The sequence below is a fragment of the Euprymna scolopes genome, chromosome 22 (genome assembly GCF_053919585.1).
Source record: "Euprymna scolopes isolate OS-2025 chromosome 22, ASM5391958v1, whole genome shotgun sequence".
NCBI classification, from domain to species: domain Eukaryota; kingdom Metazoa; phylum Mollusca; class Cephalopoda; order Sepiida; family Sepiolidae; genus Euprymna; species Euprymna scolopes.
In genome coordinates, this window is record NC_136503.1 from 78,623,119 (window position 1) to 78,642,341 (window position 19,223).

The window sequence follows — 19,223 nt, forward strand, 5'->3', positions numbered from 1 at the left end:
AAAGACAAAATTATAAATCTATGTTAAAATCATGCATTTTTTTTTTTTGTCTGTTTCTTAAAACTACTGGTCAGAATTGCACCAAACTTGAGAGAGAAATGACCGATCATCTGAACTTTTAAATACGGGACATATTGATGAGGTTTTCCAGGGTGTTGGGAAGCATTTCTCCTTAAAACAACGCTTAAATAATTTTTAGAACTTGAATTGTCTTCTCCTGTTCGCAGTGGAAGTCTCCAAAAATTAAAGGAGTAAAAAAAAAAGATTGTCCTCAAAACCAAAATACACAAGTGTTTTTATTAATTCAGATGGAAATCCATTTCACAGGAACGATTTTGAGCACTTCCATTTTGAGCAACGAAAGGGTAACCTTCGTCGCTACACTCTGTTCTTCCTTTTTTCTTTTTTTAGACTTTATATCAAGATGGTGACTTATTTTAGCGTGCAAAAGTATTCGATGTTATTACTTATATACTTGCATAATAAGTATCTGCGTCATGCAACAAATAACATTTGGGTGGGCCCCAATTCATTTGCTTCCAACCTGTCGAATATTTCTCTTTACAGAAAAGCGACAGAAAGAAAAAAAAGAACAGCACTTTAACAAAATACGAAAATGCGGCCATTATTCGTTCGTTTACTTTTTTCGTCATGCTTCTTAATTCGATGCTAGCTTTAACCTTGGACGAGGACACTGGCATAATGGGACCTTGTAGAAATTCTCTTTCTGCTTCAGTATAATAAAGTAAAACGTGCTCTGTTTAACGGCTGTTGTAAAAAAAAAAAAATAAAAAAACACAAAGATCTCAAGTATAAGAAAACTTATTCATTGATATTAATTGATGCCAGGAATGCTGATGCCAGGGCACAAGCTGAAAAAAATGTTGACTTACTTACGGTGTACAGGTTTTTTAACGGTTCAGAATAATCTTTGTAACATTTTAACGGACCCAACACGTTGTATATGAAAGTCTTGCAAAGAAACATAGGATAGGAAACGGAAAGAAATTTGACTCACTTTTTCAGTTTCAACAAAAGGCATTTATTCTTCGTATTTCCAACAACACATTGCAACGTGTTTTAAACAGTTCTTTTACTTTATCTCGTCTGCCATATCTTTTTAAGATGTTCTTGTCACCCACGTGGTTCACTCGCTGTCATTTTCCGGCCATGTCTAGAACACATACTTATTTGTCCCTTCTCCGGCCACATGTGTCTTTTTATCTCTGCTTTTATTTTCCTTATATACGGCATAATTGCGTTGACACACCGGTTCTCGTTAGATCACCAAAATTAAGCAACATTGAGCCTGGTGAGTAACAGATGGGTGACCATTTGGGAATTCTATGTGCTCTCCGCTTTCAGCATTTGTTTCCCGTCTTCCTGTACATACAGTGTACTTACCACTGGTATTTAACAATGACGAGAGGTGTGGTTGGAGATTGCGCACCTCCTGCCACAATTACACGCAGGCACCCCTACAGTAGGTATCCATAGTCTGTTAAAGACTGAAGGAGCCTTATTATTTTTCTTTCTTTTCTTCCGCTGTGACGTCACTTTCCACTGCTGGCTTGATCATTTGCATATGTTAACTGTAATATGGCTGTTGCTGCTAACAGCGCTAGTGGCTCTGTTATAACTAGGGCTATGACAACAGCATATTCTTTTCCTTGTTTTGATTCTCAGGTATATATCCATTGGTATCTTATATGCTTTTATATTTGATTTGATTTAGTTCTCGATTGATTAACTGTGTCGTACTGTGTCTGACATATACTCGAAAGTCAAAACAATGAAAAGAATATGCTGTTGTCATAGCCCTAGTTACAACTCTAAGAATTCCTATGACAAATTCATCTGCATCTGTTCATTAAAATTACAGAAAACATTAATAAATTCGGCACAAGACCAATAATTTATTGCTTTCTTACTGGCTATAACATGATCATCTTAAAGTCTAATGTCAACAAATACTTGTCGAGTCGCCCTCTTAATGTTTCTGAATTTTTTTAGATGAGGATTGATAATTTTGATTATATGAATTATTCGAACTTCTGTTCACATTTATTTATTTATTTTATATTTATTTATTTATTTATTTTATATTTATTTATTTATTTTATATTTATTTATTTTATATTTATTTATTTTATATTTATTTATTTATTTTATATTTATTTATTTTATATTTATTTATTTATTTATTTTATATTTATTTATTTATTTATTAGCAGACTGTTATCCTCATCTTCATAGGTGCTGTTGTCTCACCACGTTTTGGCCAACTAATCCTCTGGCCGGCTTTGAGTAGGATTGAAACCACTATCTTCAGACAATGCTCACCTGAAACCGTAGAGACTCAACACCTTTATCCACTGCGCCACAGGCGTTTTTAATTTTATTCGCACAATCAGATTCCTTGTATTGTTACACTACAGATCTGCAAATGCTAGGTAAAAATTATAGAAGTTGAAGGTTCAATTCTAAGTGTGGGCGATACAAATACAACTGCGAATTACTTGAGGCTTTTACACGGTGGAATGGGAGCATGTTTCCTTAGTGGATTAAATAAAGGATTTCGTTCGAAATTCAATACAGATCCCCAAGTTTGACAGAAAAATTTCAAAGTTTGGCAAGATATATCTGAAGAAAATCGGCAGAAACGTTGTGCAAATAACATTCAAGATATGGTGTGGCACAATGACGTAGCTACAATTTTGGGGGAGCTGGGGACTTATACATTAATTAACCTTGTGTCTAACTTGTTTTGTACTTGTGAGGAAGTGCACACGTGTCATGCAGGTGCTGCGTGATTGCGAAAATGTTAGAACATATCAACCAGGTTTGACTGACAAATGTTTATAAGAATTCGGCAGTGTCGAAATCATTCCGAGACTCGAGGTGCGTAAATGGTCAGCCTTGCATGAGGGTTAGGGTTAGGTAGAATTTGAATACAACAAAACATATGCGTTAAACGTATATTCTCTCTCTCTCTCTCTCTCTCTCTCTCTCTCTCTCTCTCTCTCTCTCTCTCTCTCTTTCTCTCTCTCTCTCCTCTCTCTCTCTCTCTCAATAAAGAGAGAATTGAATTATAATTCTATCGTTTTAAAACAGTTGAGGCTTGCATCTTGAGCGCGACGGACGCATATAGCAGTTTTTCTGCACGCGTGGATCGACGATCACTTAACTAAATACGCTCCTCCATTGTTACAAATAAATAATTTTATTTTATATAAAAACAATGTATTGTATATATACCAAGTTATAGGTATGCAAGAGAGAAAACTCGTAAATTTAACGAGGTTATTAAAAGTGCTCAATAAAAGAAGAGCAAGATATATTTTTATTGATATAGACAAATTTACATGGGCATGCTAATGTTTCGGACAGATGGTTGATTAAAACCACAAGTCTTCGTCAGACGGCTTAAAAAATGTGTCGTCCACAGAAGAACACCAATTTTCAAATAAAAAATAAGGAAGCTCTATTTGTTTAAAAAATAAAACATATTGAAATTTAGAGGGAGAGGGAAAGGGGGGGTCATCCGAAATATCAACTTCAGACATTAAAAGTGACGGCAGAAAAAAAAAGGAGAAAAATGAAAAAGGAGAAAAAAGAAAAAGGAAAAAGAAAGAAGAAAATAAGATATAAGGTTCTCAGTGTTACCAGGAAACCATTAGACAGAGAGGTGAAAGGGGGAACGTATGCGAACTATCAATACAGGAGGGAAGACGGGAGGTGTCGAAAAAATAAATGGAGTTTGTTACGTGTGTGTGTGTGTGTGTGTGTGTGTGTGTGTGTGTGTGTGTGTGTGTGTGTGTGTGTGTGTGTGTGTGTGTGGAAGAGCATAAGAAGGCTATAGCAATGCAAGGAACAAGGTGTTAAAATGATATGACGTATGGTCAAAACCCGTTTTTGAGGTGAGGATTGATAATTTTGATTATATGAATTATTTGAACCTCTGTTCACGTATATTTATTTATTCATTTATTTATTTATTTGCAGGCTATTGTCCTCATCTTCATAGTTTACAAACGAAAGTGGGTCTTGTACAGTTTTGTTTTATATCGTCATATATGCATTTATTTTCCACATCAGTCACAGATACAAAGCAGATATCCAGGATAGTAGAAGACTTTGATATTTCAAGAACATAATCTCTTTTTCAGAAAGAAAAGATCCAAAAGAAATGTCGTTATAAAAACAGAAATGGAAAATATCGTTCTCTACATTGCAATAGACTTATACTCTTTCATAATTATTTACCAACAATGCTTCAAACAAACTACCCTTCACTAGTATTTTATATATATATATATATATAGTAGCGTCCAAAACTAAGGGACAAAATTTAAAAATCTTATATTTGTTAGAAATAGCAACTTTGAAAAAATGAAATTTTGACAACTGGTAATCGTTATCATCCATAATAATATACTAAGATTTGAATCATTTGCAAAGGATAGAAAAAAAATTATAATATTATCTTTCTATCTTATCTCCTTTCTTCGTTTTCCCCACTCCGTCTCCGAACACTTGTTTATTCTCTGCCCAGCCCATTTCTCTCTCTGGATAGACCCTCATGCATAAACACACACGCACACACACACACACAGAGAGAGAGAGAGAGAGAGAAAACTCTTTTTTATAAATTACTCGAGGAATGAGTATGCCTTACTCTTTTATTAAAAATTCAGAATTACTTCCTTTTAGTTAGTACAAAAACTGGCTGAAAAACAAACCTCTCCTGTCGAAGTTTGTGCTCAAATTTGTGCTCAAATAATGAGTAATCTTTTCTAAATTTCAGATATTATTCATCCGAGACAGTAACGATCAAAGAAATATCAATTTTGTATGTATTTATTTTGTCGTTTATGCTGTAGTGACAACCTAAATCAAATCGCTCGTCACGTAATCAGAGAAATCTAATCGGCCGGAATTCATTCATTTCAGGAACAATTTGATTGTCTCACCATTTGCTCACGCAATTCTATCAGCGGGTTGAGTTGTGGCTATGAAGCGACCTTTTTACACACAAATCACTGGAACTATAGTCTTGTCTATTTGCGTATGTAGACAGTAAACAGGTTGGAACATTCTAGAAACTCGATATAAAAGGCCTGATGCGCCAAAAACAAATCAGTTTCAACAACGTTTCTGCAAATCACTATCGCCGCTGACCGTGATTATCACACGTGATGAACTCTACCTGAAAAGACAAAACTGCACTGCTAAGAATAGCAAGTTCAAACTGCAATGGATAAATTACTCAATCTTTTATCAATGAAACTCATGCAAACAGCAGAGAACTTGAATGCCTACTGAGAGAACTTGAATGCCTACTAGACACTGTCCTCGAATGTCTAAGGTCTCTCTGTACAGGGGTTTGTCAGAAAAATCTGGCATGAGGATACATTTTCCTAGAAGTTTACTTGACCAAATATTCAGAATCACATAGTATTCAAAGCCCAAATAAGATCTCCTTGCTATATCTAATCCATATTAGCTTTTACGAGCACCTTCTCCAAGTGATGTTACCTCAATAGCACGAAGCTGGATACTCCACCAGACTAGATAAGTTCTTGTCCTGGAATCCAGTAAGACTAAGAAACCAAAATGAAAGATATACTACAACATATGAAAATGGTTAATTGGCGAGAGGAAAATTATGTTCTCAATTTCTTTACTAACTCAGTGCTTGAGAGATAAAGAACTTTAATGGAACATTCGAATATCTATGTATCGCATATAGAGTTCAAGTGTTAGCCCCAGGTAGGGGGTCCCTTCGACCGATGTAAAATAAAACAAAAAGGAAATAACTGCCGTTTATATAATAGATGTACACACACGTAAATGCAACTTCTTGATTATTATATTTTTTTTTCTTTATCTATTTTGATCCTTGTGTGTTCTTAATAAATTACTGCACACAAAATGCCGAGTGTGCCTTGGAAAGAAACCCAAATACGAGGTTGCAAAAAACGTTAAAGTTATAGTATTCCGTGTTCGTTTAGCTCTACAATCCCCTCCCCTCTCCCATAAAAAGGTTGTTAAAACAAAAAACAAAAAAGCCAACACAATAATACTTACACTCGTAGAAGATTTATACACTCCTGTAACTGAGTCTGCACTGCTTGCAACGTTTTGATCGATTTGACACAACTTTAGAAAAACTGCTTCAAGGTTCTGGAATAAGAAAAAAAGAAAAAGTCTAGAAGTGAATTCCATCTGGTAATTTTTATTTTACTATCTTTTCACCCCAAACAAGGAACAGTACCACTAAATCGTAAGGGGATACTATTCAGGACCAGATGTGCAGGGATACTATTGATGCGTTCCCAGCACTCTCTGGCCAAAAACAGACGCGAAACAACTTGTAGAAAAATAAATGTCTTTATTTCTTTTCCAAAATGCTGCGACTACTAAAATCAATTGTTCGCGTGTAGCAACAAGAAACTTAGCAATGACGTGGAATAGAGAGGGCGGCGGTTGACGGTGGTCGGTGGACTATCGAACAGTGTCCCAACAGCCAGGCGCGTGTCTGTTTTCTCTCCTTCTGCCTCTGACAAGCTACCCGTTTTGTTTATATCAGTCTCAAGTTCCCCGATGCACCTGCGATGTCAATGGCTTTAACCTGTGACCCATCAACATGTACATCTGGCCTCCGCTACTGTTGACAATCCAACACATGCAGATGTTTCTGCACAATGTACTGTGCGACACTATGTAGGGAGGTGGGCAGCAAGAGGTCTGTTCACATTACACATGAACTTCTGCATGACAGTATAGTTAGGGAAGCAAGGGTGTGGGAGAGAATTCCAAAGTCTAGTAGTTCAAGGGAAGAACTTATTTGAGTATAAGGTGTTCCAGCATCTAGGGATCTCTACAGTGTAGGGGTGGAATTTTGCTGCTTGTCTGGTTTGTCGGGGGTATTTATATCGAGGGGGAACTACTGCTTTAAACTCGTTTGAGAAGTTACCATTAAAGTACTTGTAAAACAGGCACAGGGATGCCATATTTCGGCCATAGGACAGAGGTTTGAGTTTGGTCGACTGTGCAAGACCTATTGGGTTGGCAACTCTTTTTTCAACCCTATCTAGAAGGGATTTCTTCTATTAGTCGACAGGATGGAGTACTGCTGCCACATTTGGGGTGGTACCGCTCAGAGCACCATTCTTGCTATGACAGAGTACAAAATTAACTTTGCAAACAAATAGGGTAACATCTCTTTTAATTTTCTGATGAGAATTCGTACCTATAAAAATCCTTTAAAATTACTCCAAATAAATTGAAATTTAGGGAATACTAGGCGATGTACCCGGCGTTATATATATATATATATATATATATATATATATATATATATATATACCCGGCGTTATATATATATATATATATATATATATATATATATATATATATATATATATATACCCGGCGTTATATATATATATATATATATATATATATATATATATATATATATATATATATATATATATATATATATATAACGCCGGGTACATCGCCTAGTATTCCCTAAATTTCAATTTATTTGGAGTAATTTTAAAGGATTTTCAATTAACTTTCTTGGAGTTATATTTTTGGATTTTACCGTCATTTGGATTATTTACCGTTCACCAGACTATCCATTCACGTGTAATCACCTTTTTCTTCACTATATTCCTTCTGCTTCATTTTTGTTATCAAGTAAGATCTTTGACTTACTTGCAGTTTCATCAAATACTTTTGTATGCAAAATCCGATCCCGCATTTTGCTAATTCCTACCCTCTGATAAGAAGGAACGTATTTCTCTGAAACTCCGCGGATTAAGGACTATCCACTTATCAAGTGTTTCCTTTTCAGATTAAATATGTTTTTAACTCTTTTTAACATGTTTTATTAACTGTTTGCTCTTACATATATATATATATATATATATATATATATATATATATATATACTAGTTAAACCTAACGTTACATTTCTTTAAAATAGTATGTAAAAAAACGGAAATAAACTGAGGCATATGCATGCGAGTATTATGTTTTTTTTTTTCTAAACAGTTCACTTTTCGTAAGCAACAAAAATTCCCCAGTTGAGATCGAAACTAAAACCTAAAGACAAGTGATTCAAGTACAATAACCATTAGCCCAATTGAACACGATCTCTAAAAGGTGTTTTCAAACCTTCTTATTCTTAACATGATGTGAACGATTAGCGCATGCGCAGTCGTGAAACAGCAAACAGATAAAAATCTGACGTATACCAATTTTTCAATTTTTACCTCTTAGCAGCCCTTTTTTACAGATGAAAACAGATTAAAAATTTATCCACATGTATGAATACCTTACATCCCAAATTTCAAGTCTGTAGATCAAAAATTCGTTGAGTATATAGGTTGAGAAGTGTCCTCAAACACACACATTCTCACTTTTACAGATATATCTGTATATTTATAAACTGAATTTTAATATATATTCTTATGATGTCACAAAAATAGAAGTTATCTAAATTTTCATGAAGAACTTCCAACCTCTCTCTGTCTCCTTTATAGGAAACTAAATTAAACTAAATACAGCTCAAATTACTCACGCTTGCGCCTGACAGCCGTGTTTTAAAAGTCATAATAGTAGGTTTATTTGTTTAGGAGTGAATCCTGTCTATACAAATATATAAAACTAAACACACCCCTAAGTTTATAGAAATACAAATGAATTGATACTGTATTCCCTAAACTCAGTCGTATTCATACCTTGCTCTCCCTCAAATTATTGTATTTAAATTTAAAAAAACAATAATTACGTTAAATTTTCACTTCTAATTTTTTTTTTTTTTTTTAATAATTAAATTATGCGAAACGTTCTTTAAATTTTACTTGATTCTACCCGATCAGGCTGTCTGAAGATATTGACTTCCTGAACTAAAATGCACCAAACATTGATGTTATTGCTCCCCCGCCATTCCGTTTGCCAAACTTAAATATATAAAAAAAACTGCTTCAAGGTTCTGGAATATGAAAAGAAGAAAAAGTCTAGAAAGATTTTCATGGGAAGCAAATTCTATCTGGTTATTTTTGTTTTATTATTTTTTCGCCCCAAACAAGACACAGAACCACTAAGTCGTAAGGGGTTACTATATAGGACCAGATTTACAGGGATACTATGTAGGGAGTTGGGCAGCGAGGTGTCTGTTCACATTACATTTGAACTTCTGCATGACAGTACAGTTAGGGAAGCAGGGGTGTGGTTCCGCAAAGTCAAAAACAAAACCAGATATTGACTTCCTGACCTAAAATGCACCAAACATTGATGTTACTGCTTTTTTTTTTCTATTCCGTTTGCCAAACTCAATCATGTTCTGCAAAGTCAAAAGCAAAACCATTTTTCCTCTACAAAACAATCAAATGCAACATCATGAATAAATATTTGAAAATATAAAGAACTTGAAGCATAAAAACTTTTTCCAAAAATTACTGATTTCCGTATTAAAGAACCCAAAAAGGGTTGATATGCCGTATAATAAAATGGCCGAACCAAACCTTTCTCATAGAGTGCTAGTTTTTCTCTACCCTATCATTATTGCCACGTGGAACATAAGAGGCTTCTATTTGGAATTGTGTCTAACAGGGAGCCGTGGGGAGTTGTGCAGTGAGATGTCTGTTCACATTACATTTAAACTTCTGAAGGGAAACATAGTTAGAGAAACAGGAAACAGGAAGGGAATTCCAAAGTCTAGCAATACAAGGGATGAAACTATTAGTGTAGAAGACTTTCCGGTATCTAGGGACCTCAACAGTGAAGGGGGTGAGAATTTACTGTATATCAGGTTTGTCAGGAGTATGTATATGAAGGAGGCACAAGTGCTAAGAGTTCATCAGAGCACATTCGATTAAAGCATTTGTAAAACAGACACAGGAATTGTGGCGATGGAATAGGGGTTGGAACTTAGCTGATAATGCAGTACCTATTAGATTTGAGATTCTTTTTTGGATCCTGTCTAAAAGTGAGAGACTAGTGGGAGATGCAATAGCCCGGATGTTGCAACAATACTCCATGCATGGGCAAATGATGGTTTTGTAAAGATATAGAATACTCTCTGGTGTGAGTAATTTTTTAGCATGGTAAAGGGAGCTCACCTTCTTTGTAGCAGCCTTGACAATGTCCTTATAACACACAAGAGACTAATTAATCCGTGCTGAGAGGCAGATAACCGAGCTCCGGCATTTTAAATATGGGACAGACTGGAAGTTTTCCAGGAAGCATTTCTCCTTAAGAACAACGTTTAAACAGCTTTGCAAGTACAGGAGCTAGTTCCAGTTGAAGCTTTTTGAGCACTATGTTTAGAATGCTGTCAGGGCCAGTTGCTTTCCTAGAGTCAAGGTCCTTTATAAGCTTATCAACATTATGCATAGATATTATGTTGCATAGTGTGTTTTCACATGGTCGCAAAGGGTAGAACTTGCTGCAAAGTTCTTGGCAAAGAGTTTTGCTTTGTCAGATGCTAAAGAAATTACCTTAGGTCCATTGATGATGGTTGGGATAGAGGACACGGCTCTTCTCAGGATTTGCCAACACTGGTGGGAATCAAGCCGCTGCTCTGCTACTTTAAAGTTGACGTACTGAGCATACAAATCTCTCACATTCTTTATTATTCTTTTACAGTGGTTACTAGCAATTTTACAATAGTTACTAGCAATTTTACAATAGTTACTAGCAATTTTACAATAGTTACTAGCAATTTTACAGTGGTTACTAGCAATTTTACAATGGTTACTAGCAATTTTACAGTGGTTACTAGCAATTTTACAATGGTTACTAGCAATTCCTAAAGGTGGTTTTAGTTTCATAACATCTATTTCCATTGAAAGTAATGGAAACAGTGATTTCTGTGTACAATGGCAGTGGTACATTCTGGAGTGAACCGCAGCTGGCTGTTAGGTTTTTGCTAGAATTTTTTAGAGGGTATGAAGCGGTCTATACTTACAATTAACCATTCTGTCAGGTCTGATACTATGGAGGACACATTCTTTTTAAACATGGAATGAAGATGTAGATCTGATATAAATAAACTCTTATAGAGTGAAACGTATATATTTAGAAATGAGCCATATATCTTTTAATCGAAAACATTAGGCTATTGCATAATAACGTTGACACCCCAATTCCTGTTAGATCACCAAAGTTAAGCAACATTGAGCCTGGTCAGTACTAAAATGAGTGACCATTTGAAAACTCCAGGTGCTGTATGTACTCTCTGCTTATCTCGGCATTGTTTCCAATTATCCTGGACTTCTTTTTACCACTGGACTCAAGCAGTGCCGATTCCGGAGAAGTGTGGTTGAGGATTGTGAAACCCTTGCCTCACAAGTACACACGCAACCACCCCTTACAGGGGGTATCCATTGTCTTTTAAGACTGAACAGAGGCGTTTTTTATACATTAGGATATGTTGCTACTTTCTTATACTCTATTGACATTTGTCAACACTTATGCCAGAAACGCAAAGTTGTATACTTAGGTTTCAGAATATTGGCAGAGAACACAGCGGGGATGCATAAAGCAGTCTATATCAACAATTAACCATTCTGTTAGGTCTGATACAATAGATGACACATTCTCTTTAAACATGGAATGCAAAGGTATATGTTCAGAAGCTATCTCAATCAGCCATAGAGTATTGATACGCTGTACAATGGAAAGGTACATCTGAGGACTTATTACATTTCGTTTTTATCTTAACCGAGACAACTGAGTGATCAGAAAATCTCAATGGAGACAGAGCGGAGAATGAGCACATTTCTGGGCAAGTTTTAAGGAAAAGGTCAAGGAGACTTGCATATTGCCCGTCAGTGTTGGGCACACTGGTGGGTTAATGAACAATTTGTGTTAGGTTATAAGCAATGGAGAAATCGTGACAGAACCTCCCCTCTTCATCCGTCTTGTTTGAGTGGGCTAGCCATTGAACATTGTGAATATTGAAGCCTCCACAGACATGCATGTTAGCCACGGGATGGGCAGACAGAATGTGGTCAATTTTCTCGGATATATTCTCAATGGTTTCTATCTGGTTATTTTTGTTTTATTATTTTGCTGTTATAGGGCAAATATGAATGTGGTGCTGTGAGCACATATAGGGCAAGTTAAGATCCTCTCTGGATATGTTCCAACCACATGGAAAGCCATCTTTAATTTAGGCAAATATTCCATTCCCATGACGATTTGGGGGGGGGAGATTTTGATGTCAAGTTTGAGTATCCTTTAATCCTGAACTCATCTCGAAAAACAGTCGGTCCAATGCCAGTTTCACACAGAAACAATAGATCAGATTTGGTCTCCTGCAATTGGATTTCAACCTCTGGAAGACCGGAACACAGAACCCTGTTGTTGAAGAAGGAGACCTGATAATAGGGATCTACGTTTGGAAATTTTTGACAGGTCAGGTGTTATTTCTGACAGGTCAGGTGTTATTTCTAATCTTGTTAATTTACACAAATTAATAGTAATATATCACTCAATAAGAAAGCAAGACAAAATTCGACTTTATTCATCAACATTGTCTCCTTGTAAGTGATACAGATTTCAACTCTCTAACAATCCAATTCCTTTTTTTTTTTTTTTTTTTGTAGGACGACTAGTAGGGAGACACGACGTTGTCCAGGATCGAATGAAGATCAAACTGTTCCACCCTCCCCATATTTTTATTGTTTTATTGTATCGAAATCGGTGAAATCGCCCATTTTTTCAATCAAATCAATTGATTATCTTATAATCATGGACCCAACCTCCTCGAGGTGTACCCGAAGCAAACATCACATGCCTCTTCAGAGACTTATTCCACAATACAATGTCGTTTACATTCCATTCAAATTGATTGATTGCCTGCACTAGTTGAGACCCATTGCGGAACACATGGAAGAAGCTTCACATACATCTTGCAGTGACTTAGTTCACAATACACTGTAGTCTACATTGCACTGTAGAGAATCTACTGTTAATTTTATTAAATTAGCTGTAAATAATGGCTTGACTTAAAGTTTAGAATCCAAAAGTAAAATATGATTCAATTGTGATCCAAACATTAATTTTGCACGCAACCCTGTCATATCAAAGAACCAACTTTTGAATTTATCAAATTATTGTCATATAATTACATGAATGCAAACTAAACGTATAAAAGTCACGTATCATAGTTCAGTTGTACTCTAAACAAAAACATTAATTTCAAACGCACTTCGGTCTTATCAAAGATCCTACTGTTGATTTAATAGGCTGGGCTTTTCCACTTGTGTAGTTTTAAAAGGTCTAAACTGCATTTGCGATGTGTTCAGGACTAGGGTATATAAATCCTAATTCTGTTACAAAAGAAAATAATGAAACGAATGGAATTGAAGGAAACAAAAACTCAATTGATGGATAAGATAAACGTGTCATCTATTTACTGTTGAAAGAATGAATGTTTTAGATATAACACGTGTTCATGTCCGCGCGGGTGTAACCATCGTTTGTTGCGGGATTGGTAGTATAGAAGGAAAAAGGAAATGTGCGTTCATCTCACGTTCGGGTCACTATCGTTTATTCGCGCCGTGGGAAGAGAAGTGAGTGATGTAGTGGAAAATGGGAATGATAGTCCAGCGTGTAGACAAAGAAAAAGATAGAGGGTTGACATCAGTTAAAATGCGCGCCATGTTAGGTCAGCTACGCGGTGGTGTTCTCTGGCACAAGTAGTAGATAGAGAGAGAAAGAGTGAGAATGTCAATCCAGTTCATGGAGAGAGAAAGCGTATAAAGTGTACATACGGTCTGTTAGCTTGTGCCCCCTACATAGTAGCAGGGGACGTGACACACGCGGGTGCCCCAAAAAGGGGGGGGGGGGCAAATGGTCCGACGAACGCTCAGCTCAAGAGCTAAGTCGAAAAGGGCTGGAAACAGCTTGTCTCTTGCTTTTATACTTGTTTCCGGTGGTCTTTTGCGCATGTGTGGATTTCCTTTGAAAGGGGAAGTGACGTTGTCCATCTGTGCGTATATGTGCGTACGTTAGCGTGTGTGTATATACACGTGAATGTGAGTGTATGTACGCGAACGTGAATATATGTACGTGTGTGGACGTGGGCGCATATGTTTGTGTGCGCGTATGTATATGACAAGTAATATAGCTTGAAATGTGAACGCGTGTTTTTGTGTGAGACCTAGAAAAGGCTCGCGCAGATTTTAGGCTGTATAAAAGTGTAAACTTTGGTCAAAAACGGACTTCCTTCTTTAACTGGATTTTTTCGATTATTGATTTTCAATACTTATCGAAGGCATTCTGATACAAAACCTATGTAAGAACACTCCCAGACACATCAAGTACATTTGTATAAAATTTAAAAAACATCGGCCCAGCCGTTTTGGAGGTAAAACACACACCGACAGTTCCTATGATATAATAGTACAAATATAGGTTTGTCTTTGGCCTCAAAATATGCTTTTTCAAAATCACTTTTTTATTGGAGCCGATACCCATTTTTACTTGGGCATTCTTTTGAGGTCTGTAAACAGTCAGTAATCATTGGGGGGCAAATCTGGAGAATAGGGTGCAGAAGCAATTCAAATTTTTGCAATAGACGTTTTGCTTTTTTATTTTTTATTTATTTTTTTTTTTAATGACCTTTAAAAGTTTTTGCATGACTTTTGATTCTTTTTAAATCTTTTTTAAATTTTCATTTTGATAACTATATATTCTTTTTAGTGATATTTAATCTTTTTGGTGACTGTTTGACGCTAATGGATCAGGGTTCAATCCTCAGTCGGGTTATACCAAAGACTGAAAAAAAAATGCTACCCCTTTGTTAAACACAACATCATAAGAGGATGATCAAGGGTAAGTGGAGTAGTCCTGGGAACTGAGTGGCGCCCTCCTTTACACCTCGTTCTAGCAGCTAATTAAAAGGGAGCCTTCGGGTCGCCCTTGACTATAGTTGGCCAATTAGTTTAGCTTTAGTAATTCTAAAACAATATTTGTGTGACTTTTGTGATATAGTTTGTATGCGATTTATTTGAGTGATTTACCTCCCTTCCCCGCCTCTGAATAAAATAATGTGTATACCTACGTTCATTTGGTGCGACATCATCAACTGACTTGGCGTTTCTTCTGCTAAAAGGCGGCCGTTTCTCATAAGACCCACCTACAAATAAGGAAATAAAATATTTATTTACTTTCGAACTCAGCATAAATATATCAAATATATATAAAAAAAAAAAAAAGCATATCGTACAGATACAGATTTTGAACCGGACAAAAAAACAACTATAACAGGATATTACACACACACACACACACACACACACACACACACACACACACACACACACACACACACATTTACATACATATATACATTTATAAAATACATACATATAATCGCATAATCGCGTTGACACACCGGTTCTCGTCAGATCACCGAAGTTAAGCAACAGTGAGCCTGGTTCGTACCAGAGGGGTAACCATTTGGGAATTCTAGGCGCTGTATGTGCTCTCCGCTTATCTCGGCATTTGTTTCCAGTCGTCCTGTACATACACTTCACTTGCCACTGGTATTTAACAATGTCGACTCAGAAGATATATATATATATATATATATATATATATATATATATATATATATATATATGTGTGTGTGTGTGTGTGTGTGTGTGTACATATATTTATATGTATATGTACATATATAAAATGCACAAACACACACACACACACATATATATATATATATAGAGAGAGAGAAAGAGAGAGAGAAAGAGAGAGTGTAGAAAAATTTGACTCGTTCGGTTACCTATTGAGCTTGGGTTAAATTGGTTGAATCAGAAAAAATGTGTTTGTGAAGCCAGTTAAAAATAAAAAGACAAAATCCAAAACTTGTCACTCACTTTTATTTTATGCAGTTTCTCGCTCTCTCTTTCTCTCTCTTCTCTCTTTGACACACACACACACACACTCTCTCTCTCTTTCTCTCACTCTCTTTCACACACACACACACACCTTTCTCTCTTTCACACACACACAGTCTCTCTCTCTCTCTCTCTCTCTCTCTCTCTCTCTCTCTCTCTCTCTCTCTCTTTCTTTTTCTTTATTAACAGCTGAAGATAATAAAATTAACTGTAAAATAGAAGGTTGAAATAGCTCATTATAAACAACAGGGAATATCACCACAATTATTAATACTATTTAAATCATAGACGGAGAATAAGGAGAGTGGCAAAGAAAGAGAGAGTGGGGGGGATACAGGGAATAAAAAGTGTCTTATTATGGATTTTATATCACTTTTTCTAGGTTCAACCAATCCAACTCGGTTCAAGGAGTAATCCAACGGGTCACACTTTTCAAGTGGTATAAACCACATAAGCACACATAAGAACATGCCACAACAGGAGTAGTGAAAGCAAATGCTTACCATATCTGCCTGCCTGGCTTCCTCAATATAATGAGTTGTAATGATAATGGTAATTTTACTTGTCTTAGCTATGTAAATCATGTGGTCCCAAATCCTAGAAGAGATAAAAGAAATTCTTGAGTTGAAAGCCATTCTTGTAATAAAACAAAGTGATGGCAAAAGAAATAACTATCGTAAAAAAAAAAAGAAGAAAATTATCCAATTGTGAACATTAAATGTAATTGTCCAAAGCAAAAATTGGTAGCATCAATCTGGTCAGAGAAGCTTTGAATCGTAAAGAATTCTAGGTAAAGAATGGTATTATCAATCCAGTCAAGGTCATCAGTGATTCCTTCCTTTTGTGTCAAGACGAAAAGCTTTGACTGAAAAATTTAAAGAGATTCGGTATATTTTATACAGAGATTCTGGCAGATGATTGGTTCATTCTTATCTCTCCTGGCTATAAATATATTCGTCCAAATTTTGTTATCATACCCACACTAATTATACCAAAATATTACAACCAAAATGAAATCTATAATATAAATCGCACCTGTCTGTTTAAATCTATGTATGAATGTATAAATGTACGTATGTATGTATGTATGTATGTATGTATGTATGTATGTATGTATCGCAAACCGTGTATATTTGTGTGTGTGTATATGTGTATTGGGGTGGAGAGGGCTCCCGTAAGCCGTGGTGAAGGCAACCTTTCTAGGAGAAGCAAATCTCTGATTTAAAAAAACCATAAAGCGGGAGACCAGTACCCACATTAAGCTGGTCTGCAGTTTAATTTGTTGCTGGCTATCTTGCTCTTGCTTGTTGCTGGATCTCAACATTTTGAACCGAGAGAGAGACTTAGCTGTCGTACAAAGCTAAGACTCTGTAACATCATCTTTATATAGATACTCCCTCAGGCATTTGGGCTTATGAATTTTAAATGTCTGAGGGAGTGGCACTCGTCTGACAAGACGTTGCAATCATCATGTATCGCAAAAACTTTCGACATAGGCGACGAATTTTCACGAGATCAGTATCGTTTTGAAGCTCGACCCTTCAGACGACAAATATCGAAAAATTGGCCCAAAACATTAATTCTTTCACCCTTAACAGGGTACTTTTCTACAGAGGAAGGCTGCTTTTTTAGCTCATATTTTCTAAAGTCGTCGCCTCTTTTCGATTGTCTAGCCTTAATTTAAACCTATGTCACTTCCGGTTCAACGATGGGCGCATCAGCTAACTCGTCTCGCTTTTTTTTTTTTTTCACTTTTTTTCTCTTTTGTGGTACGAGTTCAAGCCTGCCTGCTTACTACCATGTTTGTTTTTTGTTTTTGTTTTTTTACGCTCGCAATTTTCCTTCTTCTTTTTTTTTTCTTTTTGCTCAACCAACACTCTTACACACACCTCCACTTTCTTTTCCGCCTTCGCGTCATGGGTTCGAGCCTGTCTACCTATTACATCTTTTCTTTTTGCTCAACACACACCTACAAACACCTGGGCAACGCTGGGCACCCAGGCTAGTAAAAAATAAAAAAAATAATGAAATATTGAAAATCATACAATAATAGCCTTGTTTCTATGTTAATATAGCCATTGTAGCCTGTTATTTCCAAACACTGAGGTGTAAAAAAAAGACATTGATTTAAGGCTTTTTTTCTTTTAGTATAAACTAGCGAGGGGTACCCGGCGCTGCCCGGGTGTTTGGAGGTGTGTGGGGGGGGGTTAAAAAAAAGTAAGTATGAGGATCGAACCCGAACCGTTGAGGCAAAGTTGTAAATTAAAGTGTGGAAAAAAAAAACGTGCGGGGTTAACCATTGCCTCACCGCGAGATGCTAACGGAACACGTTTGAATTTATTTAATTACTTGGATTTAGCAGGTGCCCATTTTAATGAGTTAATGAGGTCAAGTTTGACTGAGGGATAGTATTTCATTTACTGCTGAACGCTTTTTTTTTTTTTCCCAAGATGTTATAGGAAAAAGACTAACCCACATGCGGTGAGCGACAAATGTTGAATATTTATCTTCCCGAAATCGAGCAAATTAAATAGACATGCGAGATTCGTTGTTAACTGTGAGATATTACGATTTATATGTGATATAAAAAGTTTTAAAAATTTGTGAAGCGAGCGACCGCTTCTCTGAAAAAAGCCTTTTGTTGACATACAGAAAAAGCGAACACACATACATACATATATACATACATACATTTTCGCTTTTATATATATAGACAAGCATAGTAAGTGTTTGTCTTTTACTCTGTTTCATTCTGTTTTTGGTATTGATTTCCTTCGATTCCATTTCCTTGCATATCGGTAGGTACTGGGCAGCACATTAAAATACCAGAAATAGAAAGACAGTTTTTTTTTAGTTTTGCAAACCCAGACTTCAACATTGCCCACATTACCTTTCACGAAGAAGTGGATCAACTCCAACAGTCGGCTCATCTAAAATTAACAGTTCAGGTTCTTGGAGCAAAGCTGCAGCAAATGAAACTCTCCTTTTTTGGCCTCCACTAAAAAGAAATACGAAGAACAAGAAATAAAAGAATACAGAATAATAATTAAGTCATTGGGTATTAATTAAGTGTCAAACTAAATAAATTAATGAAATGTTTTGCAAAGTAAATTTATTGAATTTCAGTCTGTGTAGTTTATTAATTATTAAATTTTTCCCAAAATACATTTTATAAAAATTTGTGATAAAATTGCGATAAATATATGTGATTAAATTTGTGATAAAAATGTGGGATTAAACTTAGCAAAAAGTATAATGATAAAATTATGTAACAGTCTATCTATCTTCTATACTCCT

General features: G+C 35.9%; 1 protein-coding gene across 3 annotated transcripts in view; it reads right to left on the reverse strand.

Moving 5' to 3' along the window:
- The window catches only part of LOC145243476 (ABC transporter G family member 20-like), a 120,060-nt gene that overhangs the window by 71,037 nt on the left and 29,800 nt on the right, over window positions 1–19,223 (reverse strand). For all 3 annotated transcript variants that reach the window (XM_080106414.1, XM_080106415.1, XM_080106413.1), the window contains exons 5-8: window positions 18,817–18,924; window positions 16,430–16,523; window positions 15,092–15,166; window positions 6,091–6,186 (exon numbers count right to left, since the gene is read on the reverse strand). In XM_080106414.1, the coding sequence (XP_079962540.1) occupies window positions 6,091–6,186; window positions 15,092–15,166; window positions 16,430–16,523; window positions 18,817–18,924 (373 nt within the window). The remainder of the gene's footprint in view (window positions 1–6,090; window positions 6,187–15,091; window positions 15,167–16,429; window positions 16,524–18,816; window positions 18,925–19,223) is intronic.